Below are 16,280 nucleotides of genomic sequence, written 5' to 3'. Positions count from 1 at the left end.
TAATTTGGAACATAATCAATTAGCACGATACTAAACACAATTCTATTCCAAAATCATAAAGTTTGACAATTATCAAACGCCTTAAAATCTTAGAAATTATCATCGGGAATAGAATAAAAAATAATAATTTTTTATCGAATTTGTTATGAGGAATATAATCATTATCGAACTTGTCATAATTATACTTTCGTGATAAATTTTAAGATGTATAATTAACACATCCCAGATGAATAAGTCACCTTTATTCACTCATCGATCTTCATTCATAAGCTCCCAACCCAAAAATGTTAGGTTTTTTGTAACGCCAACCCCGGTAGTACGCGTGCATATCGCTGTCGAGAGCCTCCTCAGCTTCTTTCTCATCCCAGCGAAAACCCTAGCACCGGCGGCTTCTCCGTGATATACCTTCCTGCTCTGCACCCGGTCTCTCCCGTAAGGCATTGCGGCGCCGCCGTCTTCCCCGGCAATGGAAGGAGGTCCCGCCGACGAAGCGGCGAAAGCCGTCGCGGACCTGGCCGTGGACGCCTCGTCCGGAGACACGCAGAGCAAGAAGTAAGTTTCTCTGCGTATACGTTCGATGGTCGATCAGAGTTTGGTGCTTTGAGATCAAGCTCGCTTTTTTTCCTCGCGCTTTCGTTTTTCCGTTTGTGGGTTCTGATGGGTCGAGCTTCTTTTTTTTTTTTTGACCGACCGCAGTGCGCGCAAGAAAGAGCTGAAGAACAAGCAGAGGGAGGAAGAGAGGCGGCGCAAGGAGGAGGAGAAGGCTAAGCTGGTAGGACGTTGCTTCCCTTTGCGCTCGTGAATTTCCCGTTAGTCGTTCTAGAAACTGGTTCCATCGAGACGTCGGCCGGAGAGTTTTTCCGCTTTTTTCTTTCGTAATGTGGAGGAGTTTTGTGCATCAGCGGTCATAACTGGCCTTATCTGGAGTACACAAATTCCATAATTTTTACAAACCTAGTGCATATATAGTTAGGCATTTTGCATCAACAATCGGCAGCTAGATTGCATTTGGATTTGTCTCCCCATTGTTGGATGTGGATAAATTATCAGTATATCATGCAGAGCAAATCAGATGGACTGCGCACGCAAGTTCATAGTAAACAATCTTCTGTTTTCTGTTAACTCTGTTGGATAGATGTCTTTTTAGAAGAGTCTTAATCTTAGTACAAAGAAAAGGATTTGTTTTTCTTCCTTTTATTTCTTTTGGTTTTCTTTTCTTTTTTCTTTTTTTTTGGGGGGGGTTGGCACTTTTCTGATTATAGTTGCTTGCTTATTTTTGTCCTCAAACCTGCATAAACGAAGCCTTTAAATATAAATAATGCCCAAGGACACTTATTTTGAATAAAGTTGAATGGCAAAGATGATTATTTCTTAAGTAGATGGCCATTTTAGATCTTGAGTGGATCAATCCTGGTCCGACTCTTGTTAATGTTGGTATTGTCATTTCTTTCAATGACTTGAATCCTGATGCTAATTTGACTTGTACAAATGTGAAGGCCGCTAGCAAGGCAAGTTCCCAGTCTCAGAAACCTGGAGCAGCTGATGATGAGGACATGGATCCAACAGTATGTATCATTTCCTCCCTTGTTGTATTGCATATTACTACTTCTTTAAGAGCTTCATGTATTCATGCTTGTTTTCTCTTGCCTACTGGCAGCAATACTTTCAAAACAGGCTGAAGTATCTTGAGGCACAGAAGACAGATGGGAAAAACCCTTATCCTCACAAGTTTCAAGCTTTGATGTCTATCCCTGAATATATTAACCAGTACGGAGGCTTAAACAATGGAGAGCATCTTGAGGATGTATCCATATCTTTGGCTGGTACTTATAACGGTGTTTTCTTTGTATGGGAGAAATGTGTTATTTTGGCTTGGCTCCTGCTCTTTATCTCACCAGTGTTTCTGTTGTTCAAGGTCGAATCATGAACAAACGATCTTCATCTTCAAAGCTGTTTTTTTATGATTTGCATGGGGGTGGAGCAAAAGTGCAAGTCATGGCTGATGCTAGGTGACTTTGATTTCCTTTTTTTATTGCTTGCAAAATTCTTTTTTTATTTTTTTTGTTCTTTGATATTCTTTTGTCTACTTTTACTTTTACCATCTTATGTTTCCATTTAGTTAGCAATTCGCATGTAGTAGAAATAATCATTATTCTGGACATATTTCATACACTAGTGGCTTTAATTACCTCGGATATCTCTTTCAAATGCTCTCATATTTTTATTCATCGATCATCCAAAACCTTTAGGCAATAATGTTAGTCAGAAACTGAATTACAACAGCTTCAAGATCATTTGCTTATGTTTTCCATGCCCTTTTGTTTGCAATATTTTGAAAGCTTAGCGACAGTTTTGGCCTAAGAATATTTGGATTGCAGTTTGAGAGATTGTCAACACATCAATGATTGACTATGTTCTTAAGATATCTCCCTCCAACAATTTTTGCTTTCCCTTCCTCTAATCAAATGGGCCTCTCCGTGCGAGCCTTTGCTCTACTGCACTTCCATGTCGAAATAGTCAAGCATGATTGCACATATGCATGCTTAAACATTTAATGGCTTGCGTCCATTTGTGCGAGAACTTTGCCTTTCTCTACCACAAGTACAATCAATGAAAACCCATAAGATACAGAAAAGGAAAGGAAGAGAAAACCTTTTGTTTATTGACTATATTAACCCTTTCTTCAAAATGGTATATGTTTTGTAATACTCACTTTCGTTCTGTTGCTTTATAACTCCATAATTGAATCCTCTATTTCAAACTGCAGTAAATCAGGTATGGATGATGCTGAGTTTTCAAGATTTCATTCCAACGTGAAGCGTGGGGATATTGTGGGCATCAGTGGTTTTCCAGGTTTGGCTCTTGCCACTTTATTGCTGTATTTCTTTCATATGCTCATTATTTACTTTTGATGCCTGAGATGCTACTGTTGATGTTGCTAAGTGTAAGATCTTCTATTCTTTGTCAGTAACCATAACTTCATCATGTCCTTTGATGGAAAGAAAACTTCTAGCTGGTCAAGAGAACTATTAAATTGCTTTTTTGGATATATCTTCAAATTATAATTCAATATCTAATCAGAGAATGGTAGCGGTGCCTTCCATGGAAGTTTGACTCGCTGACTAGTCCTGAGAGGGAAAAACGGGTGTAAATCATTGTGTGTTGTGGCATACTTTCGCTTCTTCTGGCAATGGATGTGCCCTTTTTCGTTGTTTTGGCAATGCTTGGTTCCTCTTATGTTCATCTCCTTCTTGTAAATCCTAGCTGGAGGGGAAAGAGAAGGGATCATGGTGAAAGAATTTGACCATTTTCTTCTTTTATGGATATGAACACCCATGTATAAGATAAATTGCTGTTCACAAAAATTTCAAAGGGCACAATTTCTTAGGTTGGTTGGTTCAATTTTTTCCCTTTAATGCAGATTTCAATGAACACAGCTTCTGTGTAAAAGCAGAAAGTACTTTTTAACTTCCAGCCCAAATCTAAGTATTAATTGCAATTCAGAAAATTATGAAAATATTTTATGTAAATCTATTTGTTAGCATTTGTGTGTTGTGAAAGCTTTAGGAGTTTTGGATTTAAATAAATTTAAGGTGTATAAGTTGCAAGATTTAGATTAAACAAAAACAAAAAGTGAAAGTCAATGTAGACAAGCCCAGGGAAAGGTAAGTATAATAAGGTGTTCGAAAAGACTCCCCCTCCTGTCCCGAGAGATCGGTTGTCAAAGTCCATAGAATCACTTTTATATATTAGACCACATCAAATTTTGTTTTATAATTAATCACACATCATTAATCTTAACAGCCCTAGGTATATCACATATATAAAATATGCGTGCTGTATTTATTCTTAACCAGACCTTTATTTCTCCTTGGGTGGCTCCTTTACCTTGTTAATGTTTTTCTTTTCTTCGTTCTTTCAGGAAAAACCAAAAGGGGCGAGCTAAGCATATTTCCCAGGTCTTTTATAGTTTTGTCCCATTGTCTTCACATGATGCCAAGACAAAAAGCTGCTCCAGGTTCAGAAAATGCAAATGTGAAGGTAAGAAGGCATGATTTAGAATTATCTAAGATAGAAATTTCTTCATGATGAGATTGATTCTGCGTGCTTGTGCAGAAAACAGAACTGTGGGTTCCAGGAAGTACTAGGAATCCTGAAACCTATATTTTGAAAGATCAGGTACTTGATCAATATCCTTTATTTGGTCGTATTTATAGTCCGCAGTTCAGTGTTAGGACTTTTTATATTTGAGACTGGTTTGTTTAACAGTGCTAGATTGCAATTTGACATATAAATGGAAATCCAACATGTCTGATGTAGCCCTCTAGAATGCTATCGTGCCCTAAAAAGCAACTGTCTTTAGTTTATGTTGGAATGACTTGACTCTATCATGTGGTATTGCAAGGGATAGGTTCTTGGCAATATGAATATTCATTCTACTGCTATTTGTTATACTTGATTGACATCTAGCTACAGTGGTTGAGCTTTTTCTTAGTAACCTGTTGATTGAATCAAGTTTTCCTCCCTTTCTTATGAGTCATTTGCTAAATTGCACCAATGTGTAGAAATTGATATTTTTGGTTTACTTATTTGCTCTATATATTATCTTTCTAGGAAACTCGATACCGTCAGCGTTATCTGGATTTGATGTTGAATCTGGAGGTTAGGCATATATTTAAGACGAGAGCCAAGGTCATACAGTATGTTAGGAAGTTCCTCGATGATCTTGACTTCTTGGAGGTGAGTGAACTATGCTTTTCTGTTTGTCTGCTCTGTTTGTGACTAGTGCATTAGATTTCTCAACCTTGTCCTTAAAAACTTGCAGGTTGAGACACCTATGATGAACATGATTGCTGGAGGAGCTGCTGCCCGTCCTTTTGTGACTCATCATAATGATCTAAACATGAGGCTGTACATGCGTATTGCTCCTGAGCTTTACCTGAAGGAGCTGGTTGTTGGAGGATTGGAGCGTGTTTATGAGATAGGAAAACAATTTAGAAATGAAGGAATAGATTTGACTCATAATCCTGAGTTCACTACTTGTGAGTTCTATATGGCTTTTGCAGACTATAATGATATAATGGAGCTCACTGAGAAAATGCTTAGTGGTTAGTGTCTTTGACAGTCAAAATCATCCTGTATGATATTCGTTTCCCTTTATAAATCTCATACTTTGACATATTTGACAAAACAGGAATGGTGAAGGAACTTACTGGTGGTTATAAAATTAAGTATCATGCAAATGGACTTGACAACGATCCAATTGAGATTGATTTCACTCCCCCTTTCAGGTGCGTGATTACACATGACAAATTCATGTGATGATGGATTTATTGTTACACATTTGATCATTTGTTGGGACTCAAATTGTTGGGACTCAACTTGTGCAGGAGGATTGACATGATAGAAGAGTTGGAGAAGATCGCTAATCTTGACATTCCAAAGGATCTGTCGAGTGTTGAAGCTAACAAGTACTTGATGGATGCTTGCGCTAGATTTGATGTCAAGTGTGCTCCTCCGCAAACGACAACTCGTTTGTTGGACAAGGTAAGCATAAATACTTTTGTCTGTTCTGATACTCACAACATTGTTTAGCTGATTGCTTGATATATTCAGCAAATTGTCTCTGAATATGAGCATGCAAAGATGCCTGTAGTTCTACAATTGTCTTGTTATCATTCGTGGACGTTGATAAGATCCTTCCATTTAGCAGCCCTCTTGAATTGCCTTTTTCATTACTTAATGCGATATGGAAGCTTGGTTGGTACAGGTGTCTAGTTGAATAGAAGCATTTATTGGAAGTGGAAATTTACATGCTACTTAATTTCCACTTTAATTTTTTTTTCTTTTGGCCAATAACCTTCAGTCTGTTGCTGGAGTTCATTTCATCCTTTTCATTTGCAGCTTGTGGGTCACTTCTTGGAAGAGACCTGTGTGAATCCTACTTTCATCATCAATCATCCTGAGATCATGAGTCCCTTGGCAAAGTGGCATAGATCGAAACCAGGCCTGACCGAAAGATTCGAGTTGTTTGCCAACAAGCATGAAGTATGCTTTCTACCTTTGTTCAGGTTTTTTAGTTTTTTATACTTCCATCATGTCTCTTTTTCCTTATTCAACTTTTCTCTTTCTTTGGTCAGCTATGCAATGCATATACCGAATTGAATGATCCTGTAGTACAGCGGGAGCGATTTGCCGAACAACTCAAGGTATTATCATTGCTGGGTGCAATTTTTTATTATACTCTTGGGAAGCAATTCTGAATTGAATCTGCATGGTATTCAGGACAGGCAATCGGGTGATGATGAAGCCATGGCTTTGGATGAAACATTCTGTACCGCACTTGAGTATGGTTTGCCTCCAACTGGTGGCTGGGGGATGGGTATTGATAGGCTTACCATGCTTTTGACCGATTCGCAGAATATTAAGGTTCTCTCTCTCTCTCTCTCTCTCTCTCTCTCGTGTATATTTGCATATGCCCACGTCCAATCATGCACGCGGATGTAGCTTTGACGTTTTGCTTTCTATTTTAACAGGAAGTGCTCCTCTTTCCGGCTATGAAACCACAAGACGAGCCTCCGGCCAAAGGTACAAATCTGCATATCTTTTGCATGAAAATGTCTTCATTTATTCCTCTTCCTTAGAATTCAATTCAGCCAATTTTATAAGTTTTGTGCCTGATGGTTGAATGGTTATCTGGCAGCTCCATCATCTTAGGGATGTTGACATACTTAAAAACTGGAACATTCTGGTGTTTCGTCCATTCCGGTGGAAAGCACTACCATCCACCTAGAATCATAGCCAGTACCTCGCGCCGTGACCCAAAATTATCTGGGTATCTACATTAGTTTTTAAGTACAACTTGAAGTATTTTTACTGAAAAGCCAGCCATAGGGATGTGGAAGCACACTTTGTTTGGAACTTTATTAATTTGATTCTTGGATGCTTTGGTACTCATTTTCTCTATATTATGAGGATGTGAAATAGGCAATGTTTTTGTTAAGAGTATATGTCGAACACTTTGGCTCAGAGTTAATAGATTGATACACATATGAGCAAGTTCTCTTCAAGCATCGATGATCCTAATGCCATTCTTTGTAGAGCTCTCGTGTTCCTTCACAATGAGCAGCACATTAATAACTGCATTGTAGCGGGATTTGATGAAATGCATCTAACCAACCTAAACTGATAAATATATTGATTCAGTAATGATAATGGACCACGGAGAAGTCCAACAACATGACAAAAGAAAAAAAATGCCATTTATATAGAGAAATGTAGTGGAATCATTTAAATGAAACTTGGGAAAAGGAAGGCAGAATTCAAAGAGAAGTTTCCGGAAAATGGAGATTGTATATCATTCCCTTGAAACAAAGCAGAAAAGGAATCCCAAATTGTCTGAAAACATTGGGCCATTGTTGGCTGGAGCCGGTCTAGACCTTTGCAACTAGCTGGTCCCTCTAAGAAGTTGGCCTAGCAAAAGTAAAAAAGCCTAAACTCAATGTCATCTTGGACCATGGTATTTTAAACCTTAATTAGGTGGGTACCATAATGTTGGTGAATTTTTGACTTTTTAGATTGGAGCCCTGCCAAGACATGACAGTGATAGGTCATGGAAATTCATTTGTCCTTATAAGTTTATGCCAATATTTTTGTTTTGCCCACTAATCCTTTTCTAGTTAATTTGATAATTCAAATGCACAACCCTAAGACACTCAACATTCGATTGCAGTTACCACATCTCGATACAGAATAAAAAGGACTTAGTGTATCACGTTTCACATCTTATGCAAAGTTCATGATACCATAAATTTTCGTACTGTGCTTCATTATATTTACCAATATAAGAGTCAAAGGGAAAAAAAGAAAATAGTGTCATGGCTCTATACTTTTGTTAAGATAATCCTTTGTCCAATGGAGGTACGAAGCCTTTCTCTCTCTTTTCTTAGAAAATCAATGAAAATAACAATAAACTTGAAGTTGGGGAAGTGCAACAAAAGGCCAAGCCAAGTTGGGTAAGTGGGAGGAATGGACATTCCATATTCACAAGAAAGAATCAGAAGCCACACCTGGTTTTGCACTATCCGAACGCAGCTTTCGGCTCCTCTCTATTGTCTCGAGAAGACAAGCCACAATGTTCAAGAATCTCCATGATGAGGACATAGAAAGAGAAAGGAGAAGCAAGAGAGAGTGGAGAGGGCATCACACAACACAAAAGGTCACTCATTCATGGATTTGATAAATCGTTTTACGCACTTTAAAAAATGATTCTTTTTGGACTATCTTCAACTCTTTATTCTAACCCACCCACCCCCTACTCTCTTTTTGAATGCACCACTTTCGCTTATAGATTATTTCTCTTCACTTTAATAATTGAACATAGACACAATCCCTTCATTATTTGCCAAAATTCATTATCATTGGGCAACATCGTTTTATAAATCTTATATACTTAGTTCCGAGTGCACTCTTCGCTTTCCCCACCTTGAAGCTAAAAAAGCGTCATGGAAATACGTGATAAACATCATGGCCCGACCTATTTAAAAGACCAATTGAAAAACACCAATCTACGTTTATCTGGTCGTCATGCTTGGTTTGGTCCCCTTTTTACTTCTATCCAGTTTGTGGGCGCGGGTGTGTGTGTTTGTGAGAGGGAGATTAGTCAACTTGAGGGCATCGTTCTTCAATAATGCAAGAAATGTCATAAAAGAGAAGATTCTTGGGATTTTGTTGTGGGCACAGTGTGGCCAAAAAGCGACATGGTCCATCGCTCTTTTTCCCCAGACCACAAATTACAATCTCGTCCGGAGCCGCATCCGAACTCCATATATTGCGTTTTGATACCTTAGTACAATGGCGCAATAAGACCGATATACAGAATGATGCGACAACACTATAGGAATAATCTCAACTAATTGCATCCTTCTCTTTTGGACTCAAACGGTACCATATTTTCTTTATGATCTCGCACATTCAATATTGTCATTTTCATGCAATCTTGGCACGAATGAGCAAGGAATTTAAATTGCTTTATAGCCAACAAGAACAGACAAGTATGTACTAAGTTTGGGAGGGAGCAGAAGTGCCCTCCTTAGACAGCTTTTATACGCACGGACTCAACCATCCTCGCTGGACAAGCATTATCCATCCATTCACACACAGGACTACTGATACCCAACCATGCCGAAATTCGAGGACCAAGCAAAATACAAAATTGGGTTGAATCCGTGTCGATCGGCCAAGAAAAAGTGTCAGCCATTAAAATTGTGTCGGTCAGCATATGATGACCAACTTGGCCAGGCCACAATTATTTCGCTAGTCATGTGGAAGTAGGTCAGCATGCGTTTTATTTTGTCCAAATTTTGTGCCTTCTATGTCCCCTGGACAATGGATTATAATGTTCAATTATGAGAGAGGAACTAAATTTAAGGTTTCATCTCCTCGATCTCATCATTCCATATTGCTCCTTTGTTTCCTTAAAGGTTGGATGCTCAAGGGGCATGTTAATGCTAAAAGATAGTTCCATTCTCATGATATGACTCGCCAATTCTACCATACAACGAGAATATATAATTTTACAGATACAACCTTCGTGCTGCAAGGGAAAGGGATAATAGTGATGCCTAATTGGAGTGCAATCGAAAGTAACAATTATGAATACATTTGCGACATCTTTTAAGGCAGGTGGAGATTATTGTCACAGAACATAAAACTGAAATGATGTACATTCTTGTGGCATCTTGATATGGCAAATTATATGGACAGGTACTTGACATAAAATAAGACCTAACTGTTGTCACACACTGTCATGTCTAGGTACAAACCAAAGTGATATATATATGCATGGTTGGGGGGTGCTTGTACTTTAGCATTGAATAGGTGTACCACATGTTCACATGTTCCAATTAGTCTTGGTGGAGCCTCCTTTCGTCTTATTATTTGTGAATCAATTGCTGATCTTCACTCTATGGCATGCCGGTGAAGGTTGTTCGCATTTCGTGCTTGTGACCAGGGGAGATGCATTGCAATCTCTCAATATGTATGTGTTCAACCAATTAAATTCCCCATTAATGGCCCAATTTTCAAGGAAGAAAAAACTCGCATTATTTCAACTCCTCGAATAATTTCCAACACACCTTAAAGTTTAAATGGTTCAAAATAATCTCATTACTTCTTAGTTAAAGATAAGTTTGATGAAAGAGGAAAAACATATCTTTAACGTGAATCAATCAGTCTCATGATCTTTATCCATCATTTCTTGACTATTGTTTCTTCTTCTTTTGTGTTCAAGAAGGAGAAGTTTATAGAGTTTTTCCGTTTTTTTTTAATAATATAAAATTCCTCTAAGATTTGAGTATTTCAATGAGCTTGCAGTTAGGAATTCTATTTTAAAAGAATATCAATAAAGTGGTGATATCTAGAATGTTTATTTAAAAATTCGTAAAATTTTTAATCTTTAATAACTCTTGTCATATCCAAAACTTTGGCTCAAGTTCTCTTTTAGTGGAATTCTTTGATGAAAGGACACTAAAAGTACTAAAAGTTATGTGCAGTGTTCAATTTAGTGTTAATTTTTTTTTTGGATCACTTAAGTGTCATTTTAAAAAAAAAATGATCTTTTTAGTGTCAAATCCGTTTTGTTTGGCCATAAATTCGACATGACATTTTTTATATTAGTTTCTTAAGTCAACATGGCCCGCCAGAGAGTCTAGTAAGCATCTAAACCTTAAAACGATGTTGTCTAGTACCTTTTCACCAAATAAGAGCCATAAATTCCCAAGCTCACTTCCCATTTCGATTTGCCCCAAAGATTAATAGCTCAATCTTGCAAATGGAGAGTAGGAGCTTCAGTAGTAGCTCACAACCCCAATTTTCCTTTCACGAGCTGTAATTTTCTCTCACGGACCCTAATTTTCCCCTTCTAATTGAGCGACATAGAGAGAGAAACTCACTTTACCATCGGGGACGAGCAAGTGACAACAAGCAAGGGCAGACGTGCGACGATAAGCAAGCGACGGCGAGTGAGTGACAGGGAGAGATGTGACGGGATTGGCCTTCTAGTCAAGTTCAAACAATATGACTTTTGCCCAAGACAATGTGTAACATCATTTTGTTCATCAGCCAGCCATGTTGGACTGAGCGATGCCAATTTGCATGTCTATGTGGAATTTTTTATTTATAAAAATGTAAGATATGTCACTTAAAATTTTTATATACAAATGCCACGAGATCAATTTGATCATAATTTCTCGTTGTTGGCACTTAAATGATTATTTTTCTTTGATTTGACACCTAAGTGACCTGTCGAAAACTTTTGGCACTAAAATTAGCGCCGTATATAACTTTTGGTACTTCTAGTATCATTCCTCCTTTATTTAAAGTTGTGATATATGATTATAATTTGGATTGAGGTATGTTGATTAATAAAGGTTATGAAAATTACCCAATCAGTCTTAGAGCTATTGTATGGATGCCAATTTAATTCTAAGCTTTTTCAATTTATTAATTTAGTCCTAAATTTTTGTGTGAAATTTCAATGTAGTCTTTTTGCTCGATATTTATTGGAAGTCACTGACTCGATGATCCAATCATCACCGGCCGTCTTACATGACATACCACCATGTCAACGATTTTGACGAATATATGTCGGAAAGACCAAACTCAAATTATGTACAAAAGTTTAGGGCTTAATTAGCAAACTGAAATGTTTTGGATTATTGATGTCCATATAATAGGTTCAAACCTGATTGGATAATTTCTTCCAAAGATTACAGACAAGACTCAAGCTCATTACAATAAGTCTCTCACAGAATTCATTCTTAAGCACAATAGTAAGTACAATAGAGGAGACAGAGTTCTTATAAAAACGAAAGAAAAATAATAGAAAGATTTCACCCTTTCCACCTTAGTCCCTTGAGATTATTTTCATCAACTCATAAGTTAGGGTGTGTTTTAACCAATTTGAATGTGGAAATAGAGGTAATAACATATAAATTGAACATGCGAAAAAGGGTTAGAAGAAGAATGGGGGAAAAGAAAGAAAGAAAGAAAAGATTCCTTGTATCCGCATGAAATGGACTTACATGGCATATAGCAAAAGGTTTGCGCAATGAGAACCGCACATGCACATTCCCCATGCTTTGTTCAATGTGGATGGGATATCCAAAGAGGATAGAGCACCCGAACTAGCCGGGCAAATTCCTAACATTGAAACTCTTTGTTTATTAGTACAAATTCGTGGGATCATTCGTAATTTTGTCTAGTTGTCTATTGTCATGCATAGTCCTGCACAATTGAACGAAATTTTAGAGGCCCTAATGATCCATACACACTGTTTCGTATGCATGGAAACTGGCTGATCCTGAATTCACACAATACCTATTTCAACTCTCAATTCAATCAATTAACTAGCTTAATCTTAATTACTTGTAAGAGCATGGTAATATATGATCGATAGTTTTTTTAAGCTAAAATAAACCATTAAACCTATTTTACATCATTCGTGATACAGCATAGGTCGATAAGAATGATAGGCGATTTCGATCATGGACGCAACTTCACTCGATGGACTTCTACGAATCTGGACGAACATGGGGAAATCATTGCACTGATATACCGAAGACAGGAGCTCTTGACATGAGATTGGTGAATGAAAAGAAACGGTACACTGAAGCGTGCTGTTTCGGTCGGATGACAATTTAGATCAATTGCGATGTTTTTTGTATCTTGCACCTAATTCTATTATCTGTACTTTGTTTTTAGGGTTTTGTTGTTTGCGAGAAGGAATGCTACATGCGACTTCAAGGACAGAAGTACCAGACTTAATTAAAGTTACTTAGCTTGGCTTGACATCATTAAATCGTGTTTTATTACGCGTGACTCCGTGTGTGAGCAGAAGTTTATGATAATTGACAATGGAGCTAAGCAACAAAAACAAGTGACGTCTAACATGAGGCATGAAACTTGGGTTCTTTCCTTTGTTTTTGCTTTCTTGTTGTATATGCTTTTTCTTTGATAATTTTGAGGTTTTTGCGAATTCTTGTTAGAACATGATAGCATTAGATGATTTTTGATTTAGGGCTTTTTGATCCTTTCTTGGGAATGTCCCACTTGTGGAAACGAAATAGAAAGAAGTTGTTGAAGGCGGTAGAAATTTAATAGCTTCGCCTGGGAGATTAGAAAGGAGTTCAAATCCGAGCCGTTAATATATTTAGTTGGACCCATATTTACTCAAAAGTTTAAGTCAATGAGTTATGAGCCAACCTAGGATATATTAATTCCTTTACATAACATTAATTCTCCGATGTGGGATTTTGTTAACACAATTTATACGTGAATCTTACATGTGAGCTTCAATGTTAGATTTGCTCCTTCTTAATTTGTGTATCCTTCATCAGGCCTACATTGCTACACCACAACGTCCACTTGCCTAGGAACTACATTAGTCACAAGATTTCTCCTGGGCCACCAATCAACAGACTTGCGTTGTTACACCACAACATCCACCTGCCGAGCCACATTAGTCACCAGATTTCTTCTAGGCTACCAATCAACCATCGGCTCTCATATCATTTGGTGGGAGTGTGATATCTTTGCCTTGGGAGATTGTTAAGAGGAAGCCTAGATTCAAGCATGTTAATATATTCAGTCACATTCATTCAAAAACTTAAGCCAATGAGTTATGAGTCAATTAGGACATATTAACTATTCTATATTACATTAATTCTTTGATGTGGAATTTCTCTAACATAACTCATGCGTGTATTTTAATAGAAGTTGCCGTCACACAAGAGCAAAGTTGGCCTATTAGATGATGCCAGCCCTACCATCGCCTCATCTCTCTCTAATTTTTTTTTTTTTTTTTTTTTGAGAAAGGTCTTTTAAACTAGTGCATGCTCGAAGTATCTTTTTTTTTTTTCTTTTTAATTACCAGAAAAAGGTAATGAAGATTTGACTATCTAAATATGTTCAAGTAGTTTCAATTTACATCATCAATGCCATGCTTAACTATATGACTCCAAACTTTTAAATCTTTAATTAAAGTAAAAAGTGACATGCTGCAAGATTAACGGGCTCAAGTCAAATCGAATATTAAATAAAAGATTGCCGGAGTTCGATTTTCTTTCTTCAGAAATAGAAGGTCCTAATCAATATTACGTTCAACGCTGGCGGCCACTTGGACAGTTACCTATAATTTTATTTATCATCTAACATAGTCCACCACCAGCCGAAACCCTAAATGTTAAACGAGTATGATGTTCATTTCCTTGTCCCTACTCGAGAGAGAGCTTGACTCTCAATGTGGCTTTATCTTCACCTTTGTATTTCCCGCCAATTTCCCATTTTTATATTTATATATATCTGTTTCGGACGCTTTATTGAATCATCTCCCTATGATAAAGACTACAAAATTGCCGTACACTGCCGTTCGAGCGATGGAGAAGGCAGGCCAAAACCCAAGTTGCCTGACATTTCCGTTCACAAACGACGTGAACCGTACTCCATTTCCTACTATTAGCAGCATGTTAACATCATACGCAAATCCTTCAACTACTTCTAGCCATCCTTTTAAACACATCGTTGTCGAATTGGAGTTCCGCATGTCCCACGAAAGTTCCCACCCGTAGATGGTAAAGCACGGTTATTGTCCTTAGCGTGCATGGTCGACAACCTAATGCGACATGACTAGATTGGAAGTCTAAAGGGCAAGTTCGTATATACTCTCGTCGAGGGCATAAGTAAGAATGATCCTCCCGATTTAATAGGGAAAATTGTTCAAAAAGTCCTAAATCTATTGCACTTTTGCTAATTCAATTTAAACATTTTAATTTTGCCAATTGAGTCATGACCTTTTTCACTTCTTGCCGATTTAGTTCATCCGGCCAATTTTGGTAAGAAAATGCTGACTTGGACGCCGGCGGTGCCACATAGGATTGCCAGTGTTGACGTTAACAATTTTTAATAATATTTTAATATTTTTTGATTTTTTTGAATTTTATTATTATTATTATTATTATTATTATTATTTTGGCTTTCTTGGCCTTTTCCGGTGGCCGGCCACTAGCCACAGCTAGCCGGCTGGCCTTGCCCGCCATAGGCGAGGCCCCGTCGAGCGAGGAGGAGCCCTGGCGAGCGCTCCTCCGGTGATGGCGACGCTAGGCGAGGCCAACCTGGCCTGGGTGAGGGCCAACCTCGCCAGATCTGGCAAGGGGAGCCCTCACCGGGGTTCGCCCTCGCCCAGACCAGATTTGGGGGCCTCGCCACCGCTTCTCGCCGTAGCAGCATTGTTGGGCCTCTAGGTCAGAGGCTTCTTCTTCTTCGAGCTGAGCCGAGCCGAGCCAAGCCACATTGGGGGAGAGTGGGGGCGTTGTTCTTCGGTTGGCGGGGGGAGAAATGGAGGTGCTGATCAAGCTCTAGGACCTCATCGCGCATAATCCGGCACAATTTGTCGATAAGCTGGCGTGGATTTATGGCAGATGCCCCCAATCCGAGTCCGTCCTCGCCGGATCTCATAGGGTGGTCTCGCGTTCGCACCTCAATGTGGTTCTTGCTGTCATCTTCTTCTTCTCCTCGTTGTTCGTGATCGGCGTCGTCGCCCTCCTCATCAATGCAAAATCGTCGCCGTCGCCCGGCTAGGGGCGAGGGTTGGCCTTGCCAGATCTGGTCTGGGCGAGGCCGATGCTCGCCTGGGCGAGGGCGAGCCCCAGCGAGGGCTCCCCTCACCAGATCTAGCGAGGCTGGCCCTCGCCTAGGCCAGGCCGGCCTCGCCCGGCGTCGCCATCACTGGAGGAGCCCTCACCGAGGCTCCTCGCTCGACCGGGCCTCACTTGTGGCAGGCAAGGCCAGCTGGCTGGCTGTGGCCGGTGGCTAGCCGTTGCCTGTGGCCGGCCACCGGAAAAGGCTAAGAAAGCCAAAAAAAAAGAAGAAAAAAAAGGGAAAAACAGAAAAAAAAAAATTAATAAAAATAATACAAATTCAAAAAGATATTAAAATATCATTAAAATTGTCCACGTTAGTGCCAACAGTCCTACGTGGCATCGTTGGCGTCCAAGTCAGCATTTTCCAGCAAAAATTGGCCAGATGGACTGAATCGGCAAAAAATGAAAATGTTTAAGACTCAATTGGCAAAAGTACAATAGATTTAGGATTTTTTGGATAATTTTCCGATTTAATACATGATAATACCCAAAACTAAGGGTTATTTTTTTTCCTCATCTTTCTTATACAAATAAAATAACGGGAAACCCTAAACCTAACGTTCGTTCCGCTCACTATTTATG

General features: G+C 38.8%; 1 protein-coding gene across 1 annotated transcript; it reads left to right on the top strand.

Moving 5' to 3' along the window:
* The first annotated feature begins 273 nt into the window (after positions 1–273).
* On the top strand, positions 274–7,070 carry LOC104435945 (lysine--tRNA ligase, cytoplasmic). Its single transcript, XM_010048666.3, has 17 exons — positions 274–552; positions 697–772; positions 1,497–1,565; positions 1,658–1,823; positions 1,916–2,009; positions 2,768–2,853; positions 3,923–4,041; positions 4,117–4,179; positions 4,615–4,740; positions 4,826–5,108; positions 5,195–5,291; positions 5,391–5,547; positions 5,905–6,048; positions 6,141–6,209; positions 6,286–6,429; positions 6,537–6,588; positions 6,704–7,070. Exons 1-17 carry the CDS (start codon positions 467–469, stop codon positions 6,715–6,717), a joined length of 1,845 nt encoding a protein of 614 aa, XP_010046968.2. The 5' UTR covers positions 274–466; the 3' UTR covers positions 6,718–7,070.
* Positions 7,071–16,280: the final 9,210 nt, after the last annotated feature.

Source organism: Eucalyptus grandis, chromosome 3 (assembly GCF_016545825.1).
Source record: "Eucalyptus grandis isolate ANBG69807.140 chromosome 3, ASM1654582v1, whole genome shotgun sequence".
NCBI classification, from domain to species: domain Eukaryota; kingdom Viridiplantae; phylum Streptophyta; class Magnoliopsida; order Myrtales; family Myrtaceae; genus Eucalyptus; species Eucalyptus grandis.
Note: the sequence above shows the minus strand (reverse complement) of the source record. Positions and strands in the feature narration are given on the sequence as shown.

Coding starts and splice junctions, on each gene's coding strand:
- LOC104435945 (XM_010048666.3), top strand. CDS start 467: ATGGAAGGAGGTCCCGCCGACGAAGCGGCGAAAGCCGTCGCGGACCTG. Junction 553..696: donor GGAGACACGCAGAGCAAGAA/GTAAGTTTCTCT, acceptor GACCGACCGCAG/TGCGCGCAAGAAAGAGCTGA. Junction 4,180..4,614: donor CCTATATTTTGAAAGATCAG/GTACTTGATCAA, acceptor TTATCTTTCTAG/GAAACTCGATACCGTCAGCG.